Below are 27,240 nucleotides of genomic sequence, written 5' to 3' on the forward strand. Positions count from 1 at the left end.
ATTTTGGAAATAGAAGTTTCCACGCAGCGCATGAATTGTCACGATCCTCAAGAGGAAGTGTCTCGTAATCATCAAATGATAAATGGCAAGTAAATTATATTGTGGAAAATTAAAGATTTCAAATCAACCTATTTAAAGTGTATGCGCACATAACTAATAAAAAAAACGAAGAAATATCTCGGTAATTTCCTGAAACATATTTTACTATCTGCGCATGCGCAAGATTGGAGGTCTCGTCTCTTCAAAGCTGTCCATGCGCGCTTGCTTTCGAAGTTAAGTAACTTTTCACAATTGTGTTTTTATCGAAACTGTATCTTTCTCTCGGTGTATGTACCTATTGGGGTCTTTTTAATAGTATTCTTGGTGTTGGTTTTTCATACCTGTGTACAGAATCGTCGGTCTTTCGTATCGTGTATTCTGAGGCCTAGGTGTATTACTAGGCCACCGTGTCCGACCTTGGCTTGAGGCTTTGTTTTTGTCTCAGCGGTTCTCCGATCGCGCTGCAATTACTTTCTGGTCTCTGGTTTTCCCGGTCTTTTCACCCCATACTTCCTTGTTTTAAAATCTCCTCAACAACAACAAAAAAAAACAACAAAAAAAATTTCCTTCTGTTCTTATTCGTTTATTCGTTCTTATTTGTTCGTTCGTTCTTCGACCACGTTGTTTGTGATCACGTGATCACGTTGTTAAAAAATGTCTAATCTGTCCCCTGAAGACCTGTATTCTGTCATATTCTATAACACCTTTTTCTTCTTCTTCTATAAAAGGATGCTTTTGACTTGCTCACCAAATCTATTCATTCCAAAAAAAAATTCCATCTCTTATAGTGCATCTTTCATTCATTCCCTAAACTCTCCAGCACTCCATCCTCCCTCCAGCGTCCTCAAACGTCTTTTTGACTCGAATGTCTCAAGAAACTCAATTTGCAATAAATGTTCGTTTCCCATTAATCGTACACTTTTCAAAATCCAATCTCACCCCTCCCCTCCAAATCTTCCCCATCACCCCTCCCCTCCAAATCTTCCCCATCACCCCTTCCCTCCAAAACTTCCCCATCACCCCTTCACTCCAAATCTTCCCCATCACCCCTCCCCTTCAAAACTTCCCCATCACCCCTCCCCTCCAAATCTACCCCTTTGCCCCTCCCCTCCAAATCTTCCCCATCACCCATCTCTTTCAAATTTTCCCCCTTGCCCCTCCCCTCCAAATCTTCCCCATCACCCATCCCTTTCAAATCTTCCCCCTTGCCCCTCCAAATCTTCCCCATCACCCCTTCCCTCCAAAACTCACCCATCACCCCTCCCCTCCAAAACTTCCCCATCACCCCTCCCCTCTAAATCTACCCCCTTGCCCCTCCCCTCCAAATCATCCCCATCACCCATCTCTTTCAAATTTTCCCCCTTGCCCCTCCCCTCCAAATCTTCCCCATCACCCATCCCTTTCAAATCTTCCCCCTTGCCCCTCCCCTCCAAATCTTCCCCATCACCCCTTCCCTCCAAAACTCACCCATCACCCCTCCCCTCCAAAACTTCCCCATCACCCCTCCCCTCTAAATTTACCCCCTTGCCCCTCCCCTCCAAATCTTCCCAATCACCCATTCCTTTCAAATCTCCCCCCACACCCCTCCCCTCCGAGACTCTCCCTCGCTCCTCCCCTCCTAGACTCCCCTCTCACCCCTCCTCCTCAAAGCATCCTCCCCGCTTCTTCCCCCTTCCAACTTTCACCTTCATCTCCCTCAACCTTCTGCCTCGCTCTTCCCCCTCGTCAAATAACACCTCACTGCGCCTCTCCCAATCACCATCAAACCTTTTGTCCGCCCCATTCTTCCCTTTCTCCAAGCTATTCTGTAATCTCTGACACACCTTCAACAGCTCTCCCTACCTCTTATACATCTTACCCTACCACTCCCCCCCCCCCCCCTGTTCTGTATCCGATGCTCCCCCTTCCTCTTCCTTAACAGTATGGACCTCAAACATCCGGGGCCTTCGCTCAAACTTGTCTGATCTCTCCATACAGGTTGCTTCTGACAAACCAGACGTGATCTGCTTAACAGAAACTTTCCTCCTTCATGATGTCTCTGATTCCTTGGTATCTCTCCCAGGTTACTCCATCCTCCGGTATGATAGACCTGAGCCTCGTCCTGGAGGTGGGGTTGCTATCTTTATAAAAAAAACTCTTCCTCACTCGCCCTGCACTGCCCTCTCTCCACCTCACCCCCAGGAATACCTTTGGCTACGGTTTCCCCTTCGCTCCCACCTTTTGTTCATATGTGTGTTGTACCGTCCACCAAACAGTGATGACTCCATCTATATCTCGCTGTCTGAGAATATGGACCAACTTCTATCTACCCATCCCAACTCTCTCTTCCTCATATGTGGTGATTTCAACTGTCACCATGCCAGTTGGCTGGGTGTGGGTACCTCTCTCACCAGCCATGGCTCTTCAGCAAAGGACTTCTGTGACTCACTGGGACTGACACAATCTGTCAATTTCCCGACTCGGATTTCAGTCAACGGAGCATCTTCTCTTCTGGACTTGGTTATGACTAACTTCCCTGAAAATGTCTGCTGCTCTTCTTCTGCTCCAATCGGCTCTTCTGATCATGTGCTTGTTAAAGTGGACATCTCTCTGACCATTCTCAAGAGCGCCTCCTCAGCGTCGACGAGTCTGGCATTTTACTCAGGCCAACTGGCACGGTCTTCAAGCAGCCATCAATCATCTGGACTGGTCTCCCATCTCTACCGCCTCTGACATCAACTCATCCTGGGAATTCTTCCAAAGTAAATTGCTCTCTCTCATGCACAGATTTATCCCATCTCGTCTTCAGTTGTCATACCCTTCCTCCCGTCCATGGTACACGGAATCTTGTGGTGAGGCTATTGCCCAGAAACAACGTGCTTTCGTCTCCTGGAAAGCAAATCCAATGGAAGGAAATCTCATTTCCTTTCACAAAGCCCGAAACAAGTGTGTGTCCACCCTCAGGAGAGCCAGGAAACAATATCTCTCCGTTCTCAGGACCGAACTCTCTTATCTGTCTCCCTCTTCCAAATCCTGGTGGCGTCTGGTCAAATCTGTTTCTGGTGTTTGTTCCCCCTCCATCCCCTCTCACCTCAAATGGCCACACGGCTGACTCCGCACGTGAAAAAGCTGAATGCCTCAACTCTGTGTTTGCCTCTAAATCTTGTGTCCCAAACCCATCCCTCTCTGTACCCACCGTACCCAGTCGTACCCAGCTGCTCCTGGACTCTGTGTCCTTTCCTCCTGACAAGGTGGAAAAGTTTCTCTCAACCCTCGACTCTGATTCTGCAACTGGACCTGACAGCATCAGCCCACAGGTCCTAAAATCCTGTTCTTCCACTCTTTCACTCCCTCTCTCTGTTCTCTTCACCCTCTCTTTTGCTCAAGGTCATCTTCCATCTGGTTGGAAATCTGCCAACATCACCGCTTTGCACAAAAAAGGTGCAAAAACAGATCCCAGCAACTACAGACCAATCAGCCTTCTCCCAATTATCAGCAAAGTCATGGAATCCATCATTGCTTCAGATATGAAATCTTTCCTCTTCTCCAATGGCTTGATCTCTGATCATCAATTTGGTTTCAGACCTGGACACTCTACTCTGGACATGCTGCTTCTGCTTTCTCAACAATGGATGGAGGTCCTCAATGCCAAACAGGAAATTAGAGCAGTCTCCTTTGACATATCACGTGCCTTCGATACGGTCTGGCACCCCGCTCTGCTCACCAAACTCTCCTCTTTTGGTATCCATGGAAATCTCCACGCATGGCTGGCGGACTTCCTCTCTATTCGTAGTCAACGTGTGGCCCTGAATGGGTTTCTCTCATCTCGTCTTCCTGTTCAGGCTGGAGTTCCACAAGGCAGTGTTCTGGGCCCTGTGCTTTTTCTGGTCTTCATCAATGATCTCTCTGACTCTCTTGAAAATCCTCTGTATCTCTTTGCTGATGACTCTACTCTCTGTCGCTCCATTCTTCATCCCTCAGATCGGCAGTCTGCAGCCTCCTCACTCTCTGCAGACCTGGACAAAATCACAGACTGGGCAAACAAGTGGAACATGTCTTTCAATCCTGAAAAATCTCACACTCTTACGATGTCTTTCCAAAAAGACCGACTGGACAACCCTCCCATCCACTTTCTGAATAATCCTCTCCAAGAAGTTCTGTCACTCAAGCTTTTGGGTCTCACTATCTGCCATGATCTTTCCTGGGAAAACCACATTTCAAATCTGGCCTCCAAAGCCAGTCGCCGACTGGGCATCCTCCGTCGTGCGAAATCCTTCCTTGGCACACCTGAGCTCCTCACCACATAAAAGGCTTTCATCCACAGCTCAATGGAATGCTGCTCTCCCCTCTGGGCTGGTGCTCCTGCCTCACACCTAGCTCGTCTTCACGCTGTTGAAACCAAAGCATTCAGAATCATTGGAATCTCCCGTGATGAAGCTAACTCCAAAGGCCTCTCACTCACTCACCGCAGGCAGGTTGGTGGTCTTTCCGTCTTCTACCGACTCCTCTTTGGCCTTGCCCCCCCCAGCTCTCTCTGGGCTCTGTCCCGCAAATATTCCTACAGGTCGCACAAGATCTGCCTGTAACCCTCTTATGGTCAAACTGCCAAAATCAAGACTCTCTGCTCACCTTCACTCGTTCATTCCTCTTTTCTCCCGCCTCTGGAACAAACTCCCTCACTCTCTTCAATCCCACTCCACCCTCCAGGTCTTTAAAACAGCTGTTCACCACCATCTCTTATCTTCCCCCATCCAAAACCTTGATCTTTTCTACCCCAGCTAATTTCACCCCAATTCCACTTTTTTGAAATACCAACTTCTGTCCTGGAAGTCCTTGGTGTCCTTGGTGTCCTTGTGTTTTATACTTCTCCCTCCCCCCCCCCCCTTCCCACGCCTCCTCCCCCCCCCCCCTTCCCACGCCTCCTCCCCCCAAGCCCTCTCCCTTCCACACATCTCCCTGCTCTCAAATGTTGTGTTTGTGTGCTTCCCCTTCTCTCCCCATCTTGTCTTCCGCTCCCTCTTTTTATATATTTTGTTTGTCTGGTTGATTTGTTTGTGAAGTAAATGTTAGCTCTTTCACGAGCCTCAATTCAGTATACAAAAAAACCAAAAAAAAAAATCCGGATAATAATGTTGAATTAAATAAAAATGAAGAAATATATGTCGGCATAATTGTTGACGTTTTTGTGACGACTGTCATCAAACGAAAAAGTAATATATCTTAACGGAAAAGCAAAAGCGAATTTTTAATATATGTCGACACGTTGCCATCGGTGTCATGTTGGGCGGTGTATGATACATCATGATGCGATTTTTAAAAATATATCTCTGCATTTTCCCGCGTGTGTGGAATGTTCTCAATTATTGCTGACACCGAGTCTAAAACCATCGATAAAAATGAAATCAGATTGTGAGTTAGATTGGAGACAAAGGCGTGAGAGAGACTCAATGGCCTTGAAGTTACAGGCCTTTGAGAATTCATTTCGTTCTATAAACGGCAACTTTCATCGGATTTTCTTCCCGTTTTTTTTCAACCGAGTCTAAAACTATGTTAGCGACTGTGAAAAATGAAATGATATATCGAATTTGATTTGAAATAAAACTGGGAGAGAGAGCAAGACACCACGGGCCTACAAAACAGGCCTCAAAGCTATGCGAGTCAATAAAATGGTGGATATTTGTTTATATGAAGCCTCTCCCAGAATGGGTGGAGCTATGGGTGGAGCTACTCTGCAAACCGAGTAAGCCACACCCCGGACAGACGTCCAACAGACAGAATCATCTACGGCTATTATAATATACGTAGATATATATATATATATATATATATATATATATATACAGTATATATATGTATATAGTTTTTTTGTTTGTTTGTTTGTTTTAAAGAAGAAGCATTTATATTTGACCATCAATCACACCATCCTCCTCTTGACCTACAAAGCCCTCCATGACCTGGCCCCATCCTACCTGGTTTTTTAATCACACCATCCTCCTCACCCGACTTGAAACCACCTTTAACATTACCGGCACTGCCCTCTCTTGGATCAAATCATACCTCTCTGACAGACGCCAGTTCATCTCCATCAATAACTGCAAATCCCCCACTGCTCCCCTCCCCCAAGGTTCAATTCTTGGCCCCCTCTTCTTCATCCTGTACCTGTCCCCCCTTGGTCACTTAATCCGCCGTCATGGTCTCCAATTCCACTGCTTCGCCGATGACATCCAGCTTTTCATCTCCACCATGTCCATCTCCACCGCCACCCACTCTATCCTGACAAACTGCATCACTGAAATAAAATCCTGGCTTCAAATCAACTTCCTCAAACTTAACTATGATAAATCTGAAATAATCATCATTGGCCCAAAAACGCTCACCAAATCCACCCATAACTTTGCCCTCAACATCGACGGTTTCCCAGTATCCACCTCCCCTCACATCTGGAATCTTGGCATCATCTTTGACCAAACCCTCTCCTTCGACAAATACACTAAACACATCACAAAGACAGCCTTCTTTCACCTGAAAAACATCGCCCGTCTCCGTCCATCCCTCTCCTCCACGGCTGCAGAAACCCTCATCCACGCCTTCATCACCTCCCGTCTGGACTACTGCAACAGCCTCCTCTATGGTTCACCCTCAATAATCACCAATAAACTCCAATACATTCAGAACTCCGCTGCCCGTCTACTCACCCATTCCCGGACCCGTGACCACATCACCCCCGTCCTTTACAAGCTTCACTGGCTCCCCATCCCCCAGAGAATCCAGTACAAAATCCTCCTCTTGACCTACAAAGCCCTCCATGACCTGGCCCCATCCTACCTGGCTGACCTCCTCTCCAGACACACTCCCACCCGCAACCTCCGCTCTGCTGGTACCAAACTCCTGACCCCCCCCCCCCCCCCCCCCCATCCGGACCAAATTCAGATCCTGGGGTGACAGGGCCTTCTCCATCGCTGCTCCCACCCTCTGGAACTCACTACCTCACACCATCAGAGACTCCTCCTCACTCACCACATTCAAAACATCACTCAAGACCCACCTGTTCAACACTGCATTCAACATTTAACCCACAGCATTTAACCCCTGACTATCTCTTCTCCTTCTCCTTCCTTTGATTATTTACCTATTGATTTTTGTCTTTTTGCACTTGTTTTTTGTACTCTGTCAAAGCATTTTTGGGCTTCTTGAAAAGCGCTATATAAAATAAATGTATTATTATTATTATATTTAATGTAGATTCATATTGCACATGGCGAAACAGCAATACCGACCACTGACGCACACAAAACATGGCAAATTCGGTGCGGAAAACCGAGCAGCTTAAATTTCACCATTCAGGCACAAGGAAAACAAACCGGAAGTCCCTACAATTGAGAAACAATGGCCAATAGGTTCACCAAATTTTTGTGCAGATTCATTCAATGGTTTTACATGACATGGAAGAGCGTTTTGAAGTTACATTTCACCAGCTTTGACTGTCCTCTAAACCTTGATCTACATCCGTCAATTTAAGAGTTCCCTTCCTGGTAAACTCCCAAAACTCAGTCAAGTTTCATTACCAAAGGCCCACTGGTTTAGTCATAATCCAAATCACACTTTGCCATGTAAATGACTTTGTGCTGGGACCTCGACCTTTTACCTACACTGAGGAAAATTAAATGGTTTTAGCCTTGACCAACTCCGTCCCCACAAAATAAGTCTTGAACCCGTACAGAGGAGAATGAGGCGAGCCATTAGACTAGAACTGAAAATTGTGAACATGCAGACATCCCTCAGCATAGTCCATTCTGTTCTATTCAATGTAATTCGAGTCTGTACGAGTGAATGAAACATCTAAACATCCACATAACTGTAACCGAGTGAAGTTACCATGAAGGTGAGGATTGGAAAACAGAAATAAATAAAAATCGTCATTATTGATTTGGCACAACACACAAAAGACGTTGTTATTATGAACCAGCTTGAAGTATGTGGGACAAAGAAAAAAAAAAAAAAAGGAGGATGTGTGACAGAGTGGCCCAGGTTGCCTTGAAAGGCTCACTTTGGATTTGGAGGAAGTTTATGGAGGCACGCCAAACGGTGTAGGTTGAGGGTGGTGGTTCATTTCAGTCTAAAGCGGTAGTGACTGAGCGTGGAAGAGAAATGGAGATGTGTGAATGGTGTGTGTGTGTGCGTGTGCGTGTGTGTGTGGTTTTGCATGAATGTGTTTTTGTTTGAGTGGTGCATGTTATAAGGGCAGGTGGTCGGTTGGTTAGGTGTGGTTTTTTTTTGGTGCGAGAGTGATTGGGTGAGGGGCTGTGGATTCTGGGAGAGGAGGCGGTTTTGTTGTTGTAGTCAGTGTTCTCACTGGCTGGGGTGGGGGTATGTACGCATCCAGGTGTAGCTGCTGCATGTGCACCCCTGCTGGCCCACCTCAGCTGACCGTATCGAGGTTGAAGGGCCGAAATGGGATGCTGAGGACCTTGACTGTGGACCCAGTCAGTGAGGAATACTTGTGACCAAGTGTGTTTGGAAATTAAGTATATATGCACAATGCACATATACATATACAATACCTAAAAACGATAAATAAATATATAACAAATAATTTGGTAATAGCTTACTACATTGTATTTGCCATTTTTAAGCCAGCATGAAATAGGTGAGTGGTAACTCTGAGAAGGTTATTACCGTTTTGGTGACGAAGGTGTGCTGGCGCAGTGTAGCACGTACACTTGCGTCCCCATACTGGACTGTATTTGCTGGTGGGCCATCTTGCCCCAAACCCATTTCTGGACAGGTAAACCCACAAACTGGTTTAGTCTCGAGTATGTTCACAAAGTTATTCAATGAATAACAAAAAACAAAGCAGATGCCATTCAGAATTTTCCCTCAAAGCACAAGGGCGTAGTCCATCAACAAAATGTATGTTCCGCACACATTTCCAAATAAATTAAAAATATATTAAATTGGGAAACAAACAAACGTTTGTCTGCCATGTTGGTAGAGATTATATCTCACATCCAAGTTGCCAAAAGTGGGAGGGTGCAAAAGGCACAGAAGCACACCAGAAATGGAGAGACGCCTGCCACGGCTGGAGCGACGGCGGGGCACAGGAGAGAGTGTGGAGACAGCCTCAACGGGGCCTCCATCCGGGGGCACAGTCACCATTGTCGTAGCCAATATCGAATCGCCCTGGACAAAACAGAGTGAGAAAGGGAAGATAGAATGCTACAGAGTATGGATTGATACATATACAAAAGCATTGTTCCCCCATAACAATCAACACATTTTGGGACATGCGAGTGGGTAGGTACCATATTTCATAACATTTTCTGAAACATCAAACATACTTTGAACACCATTCATAAAGACTCATGAGCACTTAAATACAATATCACTGAATCCTTAAAAAAAAAAAATTAACCATGCATAGGTGCCACTGTGAAAGTCGCATCATATCATGCTGTATAAACCACCTTTAGAGGCCATTTTTCCCCGCAAGCGGGGGTTGGCCTTTTTCGGGAACTGTGGTTGTTGTTGTTTTTTGGTCCCCTTTTTGAAGCAATGTTTTACGGCCGGATGCCCTTCCTGACGCCAACCCTTTTTGCCGCCTTTAACGACAAGCAGGGAATTACCAGTGAACTGGTACTCAATTTGCCGACCTCGGAAGGATGACAGGCTGAGTCAACCCCCCTGGCGTTAATTCAGCGATTTGACCGGGATTCGAACCCAGGATCCTAGGATCCTAAGCCGGCACCCTAGCCGCTAGCCCAACACCAGGGATACATGCTGTATATGATACATATATGCATATATACAGTATACATGTACATCGAACGGTGGTGTCTGCCTGTGCGTCCGTCTGTCTGTCTCCCGTTTAGGGCGGCCACTTCCATCGCTGCATTTGAAAAGCTGCCGATTGGTTATTTTGCGTTTTCATTTCACCTTTATTTATGCAATATAGTTATGAGTCACCTTATGGTACCTTGCAGTAATCTTTAAAATCAACATGTAATCATAGTACAAGTAGCTCAAAACTTTGGCTCCGATTGAAACCAAAAGTGCAAAAGAATTAACTTTTTTAAAGTCCATGAAATAATTATTTAAATTGATAGATTAACTTAAACTTTTCCCGTCACTGGGGAGGGGAACTTTTGCTTCTACTCGTTTAATATGTTGGCGTTTTCCGACGAGTTATGGCAATACTGTATATATCTGGAATACAGTCAAGCCTAATTGGAGCGTTAGGAAAGTTTAGACGAGTTCAGTGGAGATGATCGAGGACAGGGAAAGATTGGTGCGATATGAATACAGACATTACGGAGCGATGCAGACTCCACGGAAATGAGAATCAGCATTTCTACATTCTCGTCTAACAAGTAAACTGATGATTACTCGCATGTAAGTACACCGTTTGCAAGTACACCGATGTGAAATGGTCACCAGAAAATCAGTGGTTTCAATTATTGTAAATCGACCTGAAGGAGAATAAAAATACGAGAGACTTTCCTTCTAATGTCCCTCTTAAATGCCTCTCTGGCCTCGTCTATCGAGGTACCGTGTGTTGAAAGATGGAAGGTGAGGCATATTCCACCAATGTTATCCTCCTGTAGTAGGCTGACCTGATCGATTACAGACATGATCGGAAAATGGATTTTTCTTTTTCGTCCCCTAGCGGTTTCACAGGAGGGAATATACGTTTGCTTTCCATCCATCGCACCTGTGGTTTTCCAGACTTTTTCCCATACCTTTAACATATTAAATTGAAACTTAGTGCATGGATTTATTATGACAAGATACAGAACAAGTTCGAGTTTCAGGGCGTTTCGTCAATTTGTCACAGAGTTATGCCCTTTTTGGAGTTGCAAAGCAATTGAACATGTATTGCAAAGCAATTCTCGCTTGTTTCATCTACTCCATGTTAAACTACCAGGAGCTCAAAGAGATCGACTCATTCCAACCTTGCGATTTTCCAAAAGCTAATTTATAGAGTGAATTTTTAATCCATTAATTCTCTCCGCATATTCACGCAGCAAAACACCCGACACTCCAGCATCTTGTATGCTTGGTCCTGGTGAAGGTTCGTCACATTATTGCAGCAGCCTCGAGAGTTAGACATGCCGGTGTGCAGTACGACCCAGACCCGACATTTACTCATACATTTAATTTTCTGTGAAAGGTCAAAGTATTCATTAAAGGTTTTGTGGGTATTTAAAGGATATATGATTTGTTTTCCAAGTAATGTGGGTTTTTATTTTAATCTACAGTGATACAATGCTCAAGGAGTTTGTACATGTATCACACGCAGGACAGGGACATTAATGTACATTAGTGTGATTTTTACATGAATTACAATGACCTCAGTCGACAATGGACAAACATAGATTATATGGGAATTGGACCCGAGTTCGCTGCATCATGAGCCAGGGGTTCAGTTGGGAACAAAACAGGCCAAGCAAAACGGTCCGCTTCTCAAAAAAGAAATTACAACCTATCAACAACCTTTTTGAGTTTCCCTTTAACCGCTGAATACAAAGACAAATGTTGGACTAAAACGTATTCAGAGTAGTTTGCATATTATTCCATGGATACCATTTCAAAACGATAATTAAAGTACTATATAGTATATACTAATAACAAACAACTATAATAACTGGAGGGATGGGTTAAAGGCACGCACATTCGCTTCAAAGATGTCTAGCCCGAGTTTGAATCATGACCCACCTATAAACTGTCATCCTGGTGTTTAATCAATGTGTGTGCCGTCCCTCGGATGGACGTTAAAATGGACGTGTCGTCTGTCGGCATTAGTTGGTGGACATTAAATAACCCACGGTGTCCTTAGTGAAGAGTGGGCGAGCTATCGCCGGCACAATCAACAAATTCCTGCTCCAACTACTGCTGGGAAGGAAACTGCAACTTAACCAGTAAAATCATTGCCAATGACCATAAATACAGACGATGACCATTGGGAAAGTGAAGGAATATCCCCGTAGCACTCTGGGTACCAGCAACACCATCTCGTGACGTCATGCTCGCCTCACTCAGCAGGGCATTAGGGAAGACATTTCCTCCCCCCTACCGATGCGAACGCATGCGGTTGTCTGTGCTCTATATTTTAAATGCTGAGCGCCAAGTAAGGAAGTACAATGTACCATTAAAAATAAATAAATTCTTTACTTTGGTACAACTTGGCCAGATCAGAATCAAACCACTGACCGTTGACCGCCCCCCCCCCCCCCTCCCCGACTCAGTGGATGGCCTAACCGTTATGCCACCATTATGAGCCAATTTAAAACATCTCAGGCTCAGCACAAGTTACAGCAGATGAGGAAAGTGGATGGATTACTTGCCTTGTCAACCAGGGTCACGAGTTTTTGGCCAGTGTAATCTACGCAGGACCGCTTGGCAGGGACAGGAGGCAACTGGTTTTTGACTTCTACCTCATGTGATGATTTCTGCGACACAAAGGTTGACATAGGAATGGAAGCAAGACATATTTATGCCTCCATTTCAACCATTCACGCCACACACTTGAACTCTGCTCTGAAAAAGGCCTTCACAAACTGACAAAAATGTTTTTCTCTCCCAAACAAACATGACTTCCAAAATACAAGTTGGAAAAGACAGAGGTGGTAGGTTCTATTGTGCTGCTAGGGGTGGAAACTAACCATGTGAGACTCCGAATGCAGAAGCACACGCATGGTAGCAAATTCCTGGATAAGATATGCTTTGCGACTGAACACAAGATTGTGTTGCAGGGCATGAACTATCTGGAAAATGCACTACCGGTGGTCGAGCTACCTTTTGGACTTTCAAGCACTATGCACATTAGTCAAGGATAACAAGGACACCACAAAGTAGTGAGTGATATATATATATATATACATATATATACATACAGACTTGGCATCTAATATGGAATATTTTTTTGTGGGGGTGAACTTACTTTTCAAGATGACTTAGAACCAAAAGTTCATTGGAATTATGTTGAAATTATTCTAGATTTTGTTAATGTGACCTTTAAAAGAAACAAAAACCACATTTGACATTTCGAAGCAAATAAATTGATCCTTGAAAGTGATGCAAACTGATATCGAACTCAATTCACGGACAGTACTGTGTTAAACTTCTGTACGTTTTCCAGAAGTATCTCTTTATTTTGCACATTAGCCAAAAAAAATTTCACCAAAAACAAAAGCTAAATTATGACTGGGATTACCGACAGTAAAATTACAGTTCAGTACTTCGTGTAACCCCCACGAGCATTCAGGAGAGCACGTACACGTCGAGGCATGCTGTTCACGAGATTTGCCAAGGTTTGGACAAGAATCGCTTGCCATGCAGTGACAAAAGCCTGCTGCAATTCACGCACAGAGGTGGGCTGCTGGTCCAAGTTGTCGATTTGACGCGTTAATTCTGCCAACAAGTTCTCTATCGGATTCATATCCGGGGACATGGCAGGCCACTCCATATGCTCTACACCACGGTCAGCAAGAAAGTGTTGGATCATGTGAGCACAATGAGGCCATGCATTGTCATCTTAGAAGACAAAGTTTCCTCGAAAGGCTGCATGAGCAAATGGAAGCAATGTTTCTTCCAGAATGACCCTGTACTTGAACTGGTTCAGGTTTCCATTCAGAACAACCAGGTCAGTTTTGCCCCCTGCATGAAAAGCAGCCCAAACAGTCACCCCACCACCTCCAGCTTGGACTCTTGGCACTATACAATCTTCGTTGTGGGCTTCATGCACTTGTCTGCGCACTCGGACGTGGCCAACTTGACGATAGACCAGAAATCTAGACTAGTCACTGAAGGTCACGTGATTCCAGTTTCCTGGCTGCCATCGACGGTGCTCTTTGGCCCACTGCAATCGGCGCTGGCTGTGTTGTCTGGTCAGGCGTGACTTTCTCAGGGGACGCCTGGCACGATAGCCTGCTTGAACCAGTCGTTGGTTGACTAGCCTTCTGGATACAGGCACATTTGTCAGTTGCTGCCACTCAGCCCTAAGCCGATTAGCTGACTTGGTACGGCCATTGCAGACTAACCGGTGCAGCTGGCGATCATCTCTCCTTGTGGTTCTGTGTGGACGTCCTGGCCTCGGTATTGGAGTAGGGACACCCCTCTGAGCATTTCGTTTCAGGATCTTTGACACCTGACCTTGAGTGATGCCATACTGCCGAGCAATAGCACGCTGTTTCATGCCAGAATTTCGTAAAGCCACCACTCCATGACAAACAGCATTGTCAAGTTGACGGACCATCTCCAGAGGAAGCGGCAATAACATTTGTAGACGTGCAGCAGTTGTTTTCCACTAATACAGAACGCAACAACCCTTATATACCCGATTGTGAAGCCAATCGTCAAATGTACCTGTCCTTACATTTTGTCACGCCACCTGTGATATAATCCTGTTATTGACTTCTTGCTGTGAAAGACAATCAGTGACATGGTTCTTTCAACAAAGACATCACTGAAGCGTAAAAGAAACTCACCAGATTGATAGACTGAGTTCAGAAAAAAAAAATATTCCATATTAAATGCCAAGTCTGTATATATATATATATATATCTATATATATATATAAAAAATCGAGGACAGGCAAGGCCCACAAAGTGGAATATATACAATTATACATATGTCAGGGGTCCCAGCCACTTTGATTGACAAAATAATAGGAAAAATAGGAATTCTGATCACAAAAAATAGGAGTTTAATAGGAAAAAACTAGGAAGTAATAGCACAGATTTCAGCATTGGAACAACATCGGTAGCTTTATTGCTGCAAGATTTATGCAAATACATGTACATGTATGGGCATGGACACACCCCCAATGAACTTGGGCCCACCCGTCTTAACATCGACAACAAAAACTATGACTTCTTCTTTTTGGCAGCCACCATGGACTCTATCAAAGTCTGCTTTTTCTTCTCCACTTTTCTCTGCGCCTCCCTGGTTTCCACCATACGAGTCTGTGTCTCGTTTCCACCATACGAGTCACAATTTCAGTCATGTCACCTTTCTTAAGCGCCACCTTAAGCTTTTTATTTGCTTGATCAAGCAGACTGTTGCTAACAGTCAGTGACATCTGCTGAGATGACTCTTTTGCTGCCAGAGATTTCTCTGTTTTCTTCAAGTCCTCGCTCTTACGAGACAGCTCCGCTGCCTTCTCTACAGCAATCTTAGCTGTTCTCTCTCTTTCTTCTTTCTCTTGCCTGGTTTTCTCCCTGGCTTTCTGTTCATCTTCCTTGGCTTTTCGTTCTTCTTCAAGTCTCTGCATATAGTGCATGTGAGCAGAACGTCCTAACGAGAGGAGTCCCTTTGTGACTGGGACCATTTCGGGCCGGTCACCATACAATCTCATGCCATCCATTGTTGCACGGAGACCATTGATTGATGCCTCGCTCAGACTAACTCTCTCCTTGGTGACACTTTTCCCACTGATTGAGAACGCGCGTTCCACGTCACTGTTTCCGTGAGACAGTGCAAGGACAATCCTTATCATTTGTCTCACTTGGTGGAATTTACAGTTTCCCGTACAGCCTTTTAAAGCCAACACTTTTCCCCAGTAACTGTCCACTCTCTTCATGCAGACTTCTTCTTCATTCTCCTGTGTGTCCTGGGACCAGTCAGTAGGAATGGCTTCCTCTTGGTACACCTTCCATTCATCTGCAATGCTGTCACTGTCAATATTCCTCTTCAGCTGTCTGGACAGGCTCTTGGCTGATTCAAGAGACCATGCAGCAGTCCTGTTTTGTGGCTGCAGACATCTGGCATTCTTCAGGATTTTGTTTGTCAATGGAAGCTTCTTTTGTAGGTGTACTATGGCTGCCTGGTAGCACTTCCTCATCCCAAGATACATCCTTTCCCTCTCAGAGACTTTCAACTTAGCGATACACCGTCGGGTATCCTCTCCCACACCCATGGATTCATTCTCCAGCTGGTTTGCAACAATGGAAACATCAAGGTTTGAGATGTCTTTCACAGCATCAACTGAAGGAGTCTTCATAATTCTTCTGATCAGTTTTTTGAGCAGGTCATGGAGTTTGTCATATAGAATGTGCACAAGTGGTTGCTCTGACTGGAAGAAGGTGAGGAACTCTGCAAATGTTGCTGCCAAGAACTTCAGGAAATGCAGTTGAGCTTTTATTTCCGGTCGCTGTAGTTCTGTTTTGATTCTTTTGTACCTGGGTTTAAACATGTCCTTTGGCTGCTGCTTTGGAAGAAATACCAAGAAATACTCTTTGAGAGATTCCCAGATCTCTATCAGCCGCTCCACTGCAGGTCCCAGTGTCAACCACCTGCACTCGACATGCTTCAAAGGCTTTTTTGGAACAGCACCCAATTTATGCTGAATGTCTTGAAAATCAACAGATCTAGCAGCAGAGCCTTTGAACCAGTAGAAAATGTCCACTGCAAGCTCAGTTAGGTTTCCACAATACTCTGCAAGTCCTTTGGCAAAAGCATTGTGTACTGTATGGAGAGTACATGTCCCTACATCAAGGAGACCAGGGCCCCTGTTGTCGAGAATGGCTTTGTCAATCTGTCTCCACACAGTGGTGCTCACATTAGGCCCATCACTGCCGAGCATGATAATATCCTGAAGCTGCAGTTTCGATTCATCCAAGGCAGAGATTATTTTCCTGGACAAATCTTCTCCAGTTGCATGACCCATGAGGTAAGTTTTGAGGTGAAATACTAATATCTGTTCCTCGGCATCAGACCAATACCGTACACGGATTTCTAGTTGCTTCAAGTTCTGTTTATTGGTGGTTTCATCATACATGAGGCTGAAGCCAGAAGCTGAATTCTTAACATCAGTGACTATCATGTCCTGAAAATAAGGACCTGTGGCTTCGCTAATGAGATATGAAACTTTCGATGAGCTCATTGAGAAACCATCCGGGATAACACCAGGAAACATTGCCTGCAGAAGATCCTTCAAACCGTCACAGGAAGAGTAGCTCAGATTCGAACGAACAACTTTCAATGTCCATAGAAGTTCTGCTTTTGTAATAGCGTCTTTTTTGGACATACAGACTAAAGCTGCACGACTTGGCTCATCTGTAGAAGCTGACCCTGATGCTGAAGCAGATGAAGTTGATGGTTGAACGAATGTCAGCAACGTCTGTGACCCACCCAGCAGTTCCTTCGCACGCTTCAGGTGCCCTTTGTTTTGGGCATGTTGTGTCAGTTGTTTCACACCCTGATTGTCACACCTCACTTCCGAATGGCACAACGAGCAGTAAGCTGAGAACACTGAGGACTTGCTAGGCTGACACCAGTCAGAAAGCCTACATCCATGTCCACTTTTCAACCACTCTGGGTTAAATTTAGTTCTCCCACCAGGCATTATACTGCTGGGAGTATACCTGTCAAAAAGAAAACAAATATGAGATAAGATTAAATGAATTAGCATAGAAAATCCTAACCTGTTAACGCATGAAGTGGAAAGAACTGTGAACCAAACAGTTTTTTTTTTCAAAACTGAAACATAAGTTAGTAAAATAATGAGAACAAACAAAGTAATTTAAAGGCAAATCAACAAATTTCTTACCGGTCTGCAGATTATACCTGAAACAAGAAAGATGATAAATAACATGTCCTAACATGTTTACCACCCGATAATTGCATTTTCTCCACTGCTGAATAGCTTGAACACTAATCTGAGTTCAAGCTAAGCGATGACAATTCAATTATGTATCTTTGGTATTGTTGTTGTACTATCTTCAGAAGATTATGAAACAACAAGACTTTAACAGTCTTTATTGTTTTTTGTTTGTTTGTTTTTTTATTGTCCTACATTGCTTGCATTACCTATTGTGCAGCATTGCGTATGTAAATTTTAATTCTACTGTAATTTTGTTAAAAGCTGAATATGCAACTACCACACGAAAGTATACAGAATTAAGTTGTAATCCCTATTTTGTGTCGTGGTCCTTCTTTATTATCTGCAATTAAATGATGAAATGTGTGAATTGTCGATTGAATTAGTTCTTTGCCAAATACTATTAGTTTTAGGCAAAATACAATCTCATTGTAATAAGCGAAAGATTGAGTTAAACATGTAGTATCAAATGTCAATGTTTAGCAAATTAGTAGAAAAGTTCAATTTCAGGTAGAATCTTTAGGGAAAGGTTGTTAGTAATAACTGAATAACCGCAAAGTTCACAGTTGGTTTTGTTACTCTAAGTAAAGTACAAACCTTAAAAATTGAGCTCAGCTGAACTTTTGAAATAAGACAAAGGACAATGATAATGGTCAAGGTATCATTCAGTCATTCTTCACAAAGTATATGAGATAATCCAAGAGAAATGCGTGATAAACATAGTTATATTATTTTCATCTCATTTTATCTTTTATAATTCTGTTACTGAATAGCATGAAGCACGAATCATAAAGGTAAAACAATTGTTTGGAAGGATATACTTAATATTAGGACAAAGTCAAAAATAACAATAACATAATATACATAAGATATACATATCATTTCCAGTCGAGATCAATAACAACACGTACTTTACACCATGGTGTAAACGACATGCCTCCACTTCGTACAGTATTTATTTGTGGCGTCATCACTGCATACTCAATTTTTCCTCAACACTGCACTTTGTTGAGTCCTCAAAAATGCACTCACCACTTGTGAAATCGATCGAACAAACGGTTTTCGAGAAAAAGACAAAGAGACATATGTTCTTCGGGGATTTGAGCTTAAAGTCGTTTTGGAAATTTGTCTTGCGATTATGGACCCAGAAAGCAATTCCATGGCTGACGATTGGTATAGGAATGTCTGTTCTGACGCTTAGATACAGAAATTCTACTAATTAATATATCAATTTAAATTTTGGAACATTGAGGGTTAAAAAATAGGAAAAATAGGAATTTCCACCAAAAAATAGGAGATTTATAGGATCCTATTAAAAAGTAGGAATAAATAGGAAAAATAGGAGGGCTGGGACCCCTGATATGTACATATACATCATATATATATATATACATATATATATATATATATATATATATATATATATATCTATCTATCTATCTATAATTCCAGTAATCTCTGTGTGTATGTATGTATGTATGTATGTATGTATGTATGTATGTATGTCTGTGACCGCTGTTTCTCGACAACCACGGGTCCGATATACTTTAAACTTGCCAGGTATATTGCTGGGGACCCGAGGATGTGCCTTTTCAAGGTTTCATATTAATCGGACAAGTAGTTACCGAGCTATGTCCAAAAAACGATTCAACCAATCAGAGAGCAGCGAGCTATCACGTGTGCCGAACGTGGCGAACAGACTCTGCCTCGGACGGCACATTTGAGAGCGTATTCATTTATTTCACGTTGGAAAACTATGTTGCCGTTAAACTATGTTTTAAAACTAAATAAAACTAATTTGCGATTCATCGTAACTGCGATTTGCGACCTTCCGGACAGTGAAGACTTCACTTCCGGCAGCCAATCACAGAACGCGTTGTTGCGAGCCGAGCCGAGCGCGTGCGCCATTACGGTTCGTAATTCGATTTCTTCCGGAGAAAATAATAATTTCTCGATTTCTTATGCGCATTATTTCTCCCAGAGCGAAGGGCGGAAGCGAAGAGCGTTGTTTTTTTTGTTTACGGGCGTACGGGCGTACGGGCGGGGTAGAGCGTACGGGTAGCGTTTTTTTTTTTTTTTGGCAAGGAACGGGCACCCACGTACGGGCATGCCCTAGTATATATAATTATATATATATATATATATATATATAATTATATATATATATATATACACATCATATATATATATATATATATATACACATCATATATATATATATATACATACACATCATATATATATATATATACATACACATCATATATATATATATACATATACATCATATATATATATATATACATATACATCATATATATATATATACATATACATCATATATACACAAAGAATTAAGTTAAGCACCCCCCCCCGTTTTTTTACAACCTCGCACATTACAAGTTTGTTGTCGTCAAAACAGTGTAATATACCCATGATATTGCTATATTTTCTGGAGAAGTGATATTATGGTCACATAAAAACATAACAATCATGCCGTTTTCAATATTTTATTCTGAATAATTTAAGGTGAAATTTTTTGGGAATTTTAGGCATATTTTCACCTCAATTTAAGTATGGAGCTATAGGTCCATCACGGACAGTGTGGATGACGTTTATGTTTTCTAACGTACAGTCATTGTTCTGAGAAGACCTCTAGCGATCTTTGCATCAATAACGTGTGTAGGACCCACGTGATCGGATCACTGACTCAACCAATCACTTTTTTTCACTTTGATCACTCAATTTCATCAATGGATAATTGCTAATGTCATACCAATCATTATTTGATCTCACATACCTTAGAATATATGCCAATGTATACATATACACAAAGAATATATATTAGGGGGTGCTTACCTTAATTCGTTGTGTAGGGGTGCTTAACTTAATTCTTTGTGTATATATATATATACATATACATCATATATATATATATATACATATACATCATATACATATACATCATATACATATACATCATATATATATATATATATATATATATATATATATATATATATATATATATATATATGTATATATATATGTATGTATGTATATATTGGACCATATAGTGTAATGGAACGCTGTAGTGTACAAGTTAACAAACAAATAAAATAAAATTGGTTGTGTTGCTTCAATGTTAACAGACTACTTTGGTTGCTGCTGTAATGCTCTACATAACCAGCCCCCTACCCCTACCCCCAATCTGCCAATGGTACACACACTCGCCTGGGTTCACATCTCAGCCGATCTATAAACTATCATTCTGGTGTGTCACAGGCAGGGTGAATCATCAATGTTTGTGCCGTTGCTTGAATGGGTGTTAAACTGGGTGTCCCCTCTGCTGGCATTAGTTTGTGGACTTTAAACATCCCACGGTGTCCTTCGCAAAGAGTAGGCGAGCTATCGCTGACACACTGAACAAAGTACAAATTCCTGCTTTAACCGAAAGGGTGACGATCCCATCAATGAAGCAACCAGCAGGCATAAGCTGCATACATAATACATAAATGAAGCCCTCCTACCCCTTTCCTTTCCTATGAGAATATCCCTTGTCTTATTGAAGCACACATGGCGGGGGGGGGGGGGGGGGAGAGGATAAATCACATTATTTCAACCTGAGAGGTGTTTCAACCTCACTCGGGTGGATTTACCTGCCGATGCGCTTATTACTTGGATTTGTCCCTATGGAGCAAGGTGATTAAGAGGTGAAAGGATCCCAGAGTCAACGACTGAAGTTCAGCTAAATACAACACAAACTATACATGAATAGGCTAACAACGGCATGTTAACATTTTTTTATTTTTACTTTACATTAAACACTGTTATCGCAAACTCATGCGGCACACTCAATTGATTGTGCTTATTCGTACAGAGCGTCTTGTTTAAAAGTTCAACATCATCGCTCCACAGCTAAAATGATATTCATTGTGGTGCATCAGCAATGTTAGTCGTGTTTGGCAGTTCTGCAGCTGTCACACAGCGGATCACACATTACTATGCCCTTGGTGATGGGCATTGACCTGCTTTACTGAAATCCATGCAGCTTCGAAGAAAAACGCTTCCAAATCTATATTATAAAAGGAGCTGTGTCTATATGTTTGTCTGTTTGTCGTGTTATAACATAAAAGGAGCTGTGTCTATATGTTTGCCGTGTTATAACTTGAGAACGGATTAACAAATTTCAATAAACCAAACTACGGTGGATTCCGGTAAATCCCGGGAGTGTTTGTGATCCAATTTTTTTTTTTTTTAATGGGTCATGGACACGCGTGTCAAAACTGCAAATGCCAACACGTCACGTTGGTTATCCCTACACGGAGAGCAGGATCTCCCAGGAATTCTTTTTTTTTTTTTTCTCCCATAGATTAGCCATCGCACTAAAGATTGGTATTTCCATCAGCGAAGCGATGGGTCTTATATTCTAGTATGATTAAAAAGTGACAACCATTCCATTCTTCTGGGGAGTGTGCACATTCTAGCACAAGTTATTTCCAAATTACTGGAATTTCAAACCATCTCAATATATGTTTTGATTGCAATATATTTAAATGCAACCTTATGCCGCGTTTTAGTAAACATATTTATGTAAATTTGTAATTTTTAAAACTATTTTTACCTCCGCCACCAAAGGTGGATGGAGGTTATCTTTTCACCACTGTCTGTCTGTTTGTTTGTTTGCGAACAAGATATCTCATTGGATTTGATTTTGGTGAAGATCTGAATGTGGATTCGGATATGAGAGTTATTCGATTTCTTAAGTGATTCTTCACCATTGGGAGATAGGGCCGAAAACGATACACAGCAGGATATCTCAAAAAGTTGTGGACGGATGATTTTGATTAAATGCGATTCTGTATTGTGATTTTCTGGTCTACTCTGGGATACAAAACGTAAACTGTTCACCTGGCGGAGGTATGCTCTCTCCTGAGTGCCGTTCTAGTTTCCAAAAGAGATTATGTGGTGTGAATTACTCAGTGGTATGACAAAAGAGGCTGAACAAGTCATTCATGTGTTCCCAAGGTGTGTGATTATAATCTTTCCACCAACCAGGTAGTGATGTTCCCCATGCCACGTGTGATGTGGTTTACCATACCATGTGAATGTTTTGAACAACAATATCGCTGTTCTGCAAGAAATAATTCGCTAAATGTGGTAGACTGAACACTGAGTCAATGATGTGAAAACGCACAAGAAACATGACCTCAAAAACATGCAAGCCAACTACTAAATCAGCAACGCATCACGTAGAGACAGAGAGCAGGCAAACACTGTACTTACTCTCTTTTCACGTCTGTACTTTCGACCACTCCGCAAAAACGAATCGTCCTGCAAGCACCGTGCAAAACAAACTTTTTCAATCAGTTTGCATTCAACATATTCACCGGCTCAATGAGCAGTTTGCATTCAGCATGCCCTTTTGTCGAACCAACAACCGCCACGCAAGGAAAACTCCTGGCTTACCAAGTCCTCATCGGTACGATCGTAGCTAATGTCAGAGGGTGACACAAATGATCCAGACGACTCGTCAATGGTTGTTAACCTGGGGTTAAAGAGATAATGAGCAAATAAAATTGTGGGAAAGCATCATCATTTTATATATGTAGATACAGGATCTAAGGCCCGCATTGGAGCTGCCACAGACATAGTGTAACAGTGTAACACATCCATCACTTCCGCCTATGTTGTTATTATATACTTGTAGGATTTTTAGTTTCAGGTAATATTGTTGTTAAGACTTTTGTTTGATGTAGAGATCACTTTAGTAAAAGTCAAATAAAAGTTTGTGAAGGAAAACACGGCAAAGGAACCAAGGCTGGGCAAAGGAGAGAAGGAGGAGGAGCTGGGCAAAGATCGAGATGGCCATGAGGGAGATACAGCCATAAAGTTGCATCGAGGCTGCGAGCGGACTTTTTTGATATCGGTTGCGAAGGAGTTGTGGCTTCCCGGGAAAGGGATTGCCCGCGACATCATATATTGCAATTCAACATGCATCTCTGGTTTTATCACCAAGTGCGAGTTATTGTTGGTGGGAGCAAGTGCCTCCATTACAGGCCGATACGCCATTTTGTCCTTGAATAGGCTGTCCGTTTGGTGCATCTTGTTTTGTCGTTGGGATTTCCATATCGACCTCACCGTGTGGAGCGTCGTTGGTTTACCTATTGACTCAATTCCCATGTCGACCTCTCACCTCGTAACTCCTCATCCACAGCCGCACCAATACCTGCCTGTTGTTTTGCGTTCTGCACGATTTCGACCTTCACCGCATGAGGATTAGTGCACGGACTTTGGAGAATGTTACATTCCACTCACGTTTGGCGTATCGTGAGTTCATTGCTCTGAGAGCATTGGGGAATGATGGTACCATCATATGTATTGTTCATTTGATGCAAGTGACATTTTCATTGTACTTTCTTTCGTAGTGTTATTATTGTGTATGTGAGAGTTCTTAATACAATTACTTGTTTTGTTCTATTATTGGTGTGGTTTTACCATGGTTTAATAGAACGCGCAAAATAGCAAATCTTTCTGCCGTGTTCCCGCTCCAGACTCTGAGGTGCACCGTAACCGGGGTTTGGGGAGGTAATACGTAACAATAGACAAATACATGACACAGCACAGGACAAAGCTGAGACCTGCACAGCCACTGAGGTTGGGTGAAGTGACGTCAGTCACTTCCTGGGACACTGCATACCAGCGACGCCAAAAAAAAAAATGGTACAGTCTCTCTCACCACACTCAGCGGGGCATTTCCTCCTCCCCATGGATGCCAACTTATGAGGATTGTCCATGCTCGCATCCTTTCAAATGCTCAACGTTAAGCAAGGAAGCAGCACATATCATTTTAAAAGGCTAAGGTATACCTCTGCCGGTGTTTGAACCGCCGAACTCCCAGACTCAAAGCAGCCACTCTAACCATTAGTGCCACAGAGTCTGGTTATTGTAAAATAAGAGGCCAAGAACAACATCCCAAAAGCAAGCAGAGAGAACATGGAAACAATGGCTCTCAGAAGAGGCAATAAATACTGCAGACAGAAGTAGAGAGAATGTTGTAGTGCACAAGGTAACAGTTTAGTCGGAAAGAAAAAGCACTAATTATTGGTGTGCTGAGGCGAGGGCAGTGGTATTGGCGAGGGCAGTGCCAAGCACACCTTGTGGCCTTTCCAGGATGAGCTGTGCCTTCCATGCCACGGCCATTCAACATGGAGAGTGCATGGCGTTGTTCGGCACTCAGTGGAAGGGATCCTGCTTGATCCCCAATTAGCAAATCTCGCATCAGCTGGATCTGACGATCCTATATTAAAAAGGTCACAAAGGAAATAAATAAATAAATAAACAGCAGAGTCAAGTCAATGGCCCATCTACAAATTACATATAAAAAGAAACAAAAGTATGTAAAAGGAGAAAAAGAAACTTGCATAACAAAAGAGGACGTATGGAAGAGAAAAAGGGAGGAAAGAAGAGGGAGGATAACGCAAATTCCACCACTTCATGTCTGAAAAGAAAAGGAGATGTGTGCATGACATTCATGGCCAAATTAAAAGTCCAAGTCAGCAGAATCCTCCACAGGAGCTACAAACAAAATGATCGAGTTCACCAAGTTTCGTCCGAATTTGTCCATAACTTGGAGATATCATGCGATATATTGTTTTTGGCCCAATCTCTCAATAGTGAAGAATCACTTAAAAATATAGCATCCAGATCCAAATATTCACCAAAATCGAATCAATTAGTCCTTGTCATACACCCCTTGAACAAGTGGAAGAAATGCATGAAGGCAAAAGGTCTGAAGGTGAATATCGGAAAGACGAAGGTGATGGCAAGTGGTAAAGCATGTGGTGAGGTGGAAAGAACTGGGAAGTGGGCGTGTGCTGTGTGCAGGAAGGGTGTCGGAGTGAACTCCATTCAATGTACAATGTGCGCTGAGTGGGTTCATCAAAAATGGAGTGGTCTGAGAGGGTCATTAAGCAGTGTGGCAGCTAAATTCAAGTGTAAGGTGTGCACAGAGGGAGCTGCAGATGGAGGAAATGTTGAGTTGGATCTTGGAGACGGCATGAAGCTGGAAGGTGTGAAAACATTTTGCTACCTAGGAGACATGCTGAATGGAGAAGGTGGATCAGACTCGGCAACGGTTGCTGGAGTGAGATGTGCATGGAAGAAGTTTCGGGAACTGAGTGGCATGCTGACGAGGAGGGGAGTGTCGTTGAAGCTGAAGGGAAAGGTGTATGCTGTATGTGTGAGAAGTGTTATGATTTATGGGAGCGAGACATGGGTAATAAACGTATAGCAGCAACGAAGGCTGGAAAGGGTGGAAATGCGAATGGTTCAGTGGATGTGTGGAGTATCGTTGAGAGAGAGGAAGACAAATGATGAATTGCGAAGGATGATGGGAATAGAGCCTGTGATGGATGCTGTGAAGAGAAACAGGTTGAGATGGTTTCGTCATGTGTTGAGGAAGGATGAAAGTGACTGGTTGAGAAGAGTGATGGAAATGAATGTAGAAGGAAGTATAGGACAGGGAAGACAGAGAAAGACTTGGCTAAAGATGGTGGAAGAAGAAATGCGGGCAAAGTGGTTAACAAGGGGAGATGTAGAAAATAGGGCAAAATGGAGAAGATTGTCATGGGGACCGCAAGGCTAACCCCCGCTCTAGCAGGGAAAATGGCCTTAAAATGCCTGTTGTTGTTGGTGTTGTTGTTGTATACACACCCAACCTTTCCACCACTTTTTTTTAGATATCCTGCTCACAGACAAACATAAATGAAAACAACCACCGTCCACCTTCAGTGACGAAGGTAATAATTCACTCACCAGCTTTTCACATTCCATTTCTGCCTGGTGCCTGCGTTTTATTTCCACATCAACTTGGTTCCGCGCATGCTTCAGTTTCACGTCGAGTGCAACTCGTTCTGCCTCTGTCTTGGCAAGTGCTTCTTGCTGCCACAACACCCGTTTTTCCGTTTCGGCCCATTGCTGCTGGCAATCCTCCATAGAACGCACAAACTCGACAAACTCTGGTGTACAAGGTTGGGAGATCAAACATCAATGAGTGCAATTTTAAAGGAAGCAATAAATTGCTCAAAAAAGAAAAATAAATAAATAAATAAAGCAACGCAAGCAAGATGCACATGGCGATGACAATATAAACAGCCAAATGTGAATGGAATTTAAGATGGGAGAGACACGTGTCTTTCTTCAAAGTATACATGCCTCCTTCATGTTATAATACCAGACAAGTAAACTTCCCAGAAACTCAGTTATGAAGAAAAATAAATTGTTTGCAAGAAACGTGAAGACTGGATAGAAAACCAAGAAAAATATAAATAATCCACAAACCTCTCTCACATCCATAACTCAGGATATCCTTCTGGCAGACTATGTAATCAAACAGGGGTATCAGCTCAGTACGCACCGATGCCATCAAGTGCCCTACAACAACAGCAACAACAACAAAAAATCAACAATTTGTTCACATCAAAACAAAAGCGTCGCATATACGTATGTCACAAGGACGAAATTATTAGATTTTGGTGAAGATCAGGATTCGGATCCGCCTAATATAATTTTTTAAAGTGATTCTTCACCATTGGGAGATAGGGCCAAAAACGATACACAGGATA

The 27,240-nt window shown here is 42.9% G+C and overlaps 1 protein-coding gene across 3 annotated transcripts in view; it reads right to left on the minus strand.

The window, feature by feature from the left end:
• The window catches only part of RACGAP1 (Rac GTPase activating protein 1), a 59,057-nt gene that overhangs the window by 26,162 nt on the left and 5,655 nt on the right, over positions 1 to 27,240 (minus strand). For all 3 annotated transcript variants that reach the window (XM_068131975.2, XM_068131972.2, XM_068131973.2), the window contains exons 2-9: positions 26,957 to 27,049; positions 26,432 to 26,634; positions 24,772 to 24,914; positions 23,084 to 23,162; positions 22,901 to 22,948; positions 12,360 to 12,464; positions 9,072 to 9,198; positions 8,695 to 8,795 (exon numbers count right to left, since the gene is read on the minus strand). In XM_068131975.2, the coding sequence (XP_067988076.2) occupies positions 8,695 to 8,795; positions 9,072 to 9,198; positions 12,360 to 12,464; positions 22,901 to 22,948; positions 23,084 to 23,162; positions 24,772 to 24,914; positions 26,432 to 26,634; positions 26,957 to 27,041 (891 nt within the window). In that variant the 5' untranslated portion in view covers positions 27,042 to 27,049. The remainder of the gene's footprint in view (positions 1 to 8,694; positions 8,796 to 9,071; positions 9,199 to 12,359; positions 12,465 to 22,900; positions 22,949 to 23,083; positions 23,163 to 24,771; positions 24,915 to 26,431; positions 26,635 to 26,956; positions 27,050 to 27,240) is intronic.

The sequence above is a fragment of the Myxine glutinosa genome, chromosome 12, assembly GCF_964187855.1.
Source record: "Myxine glutinosa chromosome 12, kmMyxGlut1.1, whole genome shotgun sequence".
Taxonomy (NCBI): Eukaryota; Metazoa; Chordata; class Myxini; order Myxiniformes; family Myxinidae; genus Myxine; species Myxine glutinosa.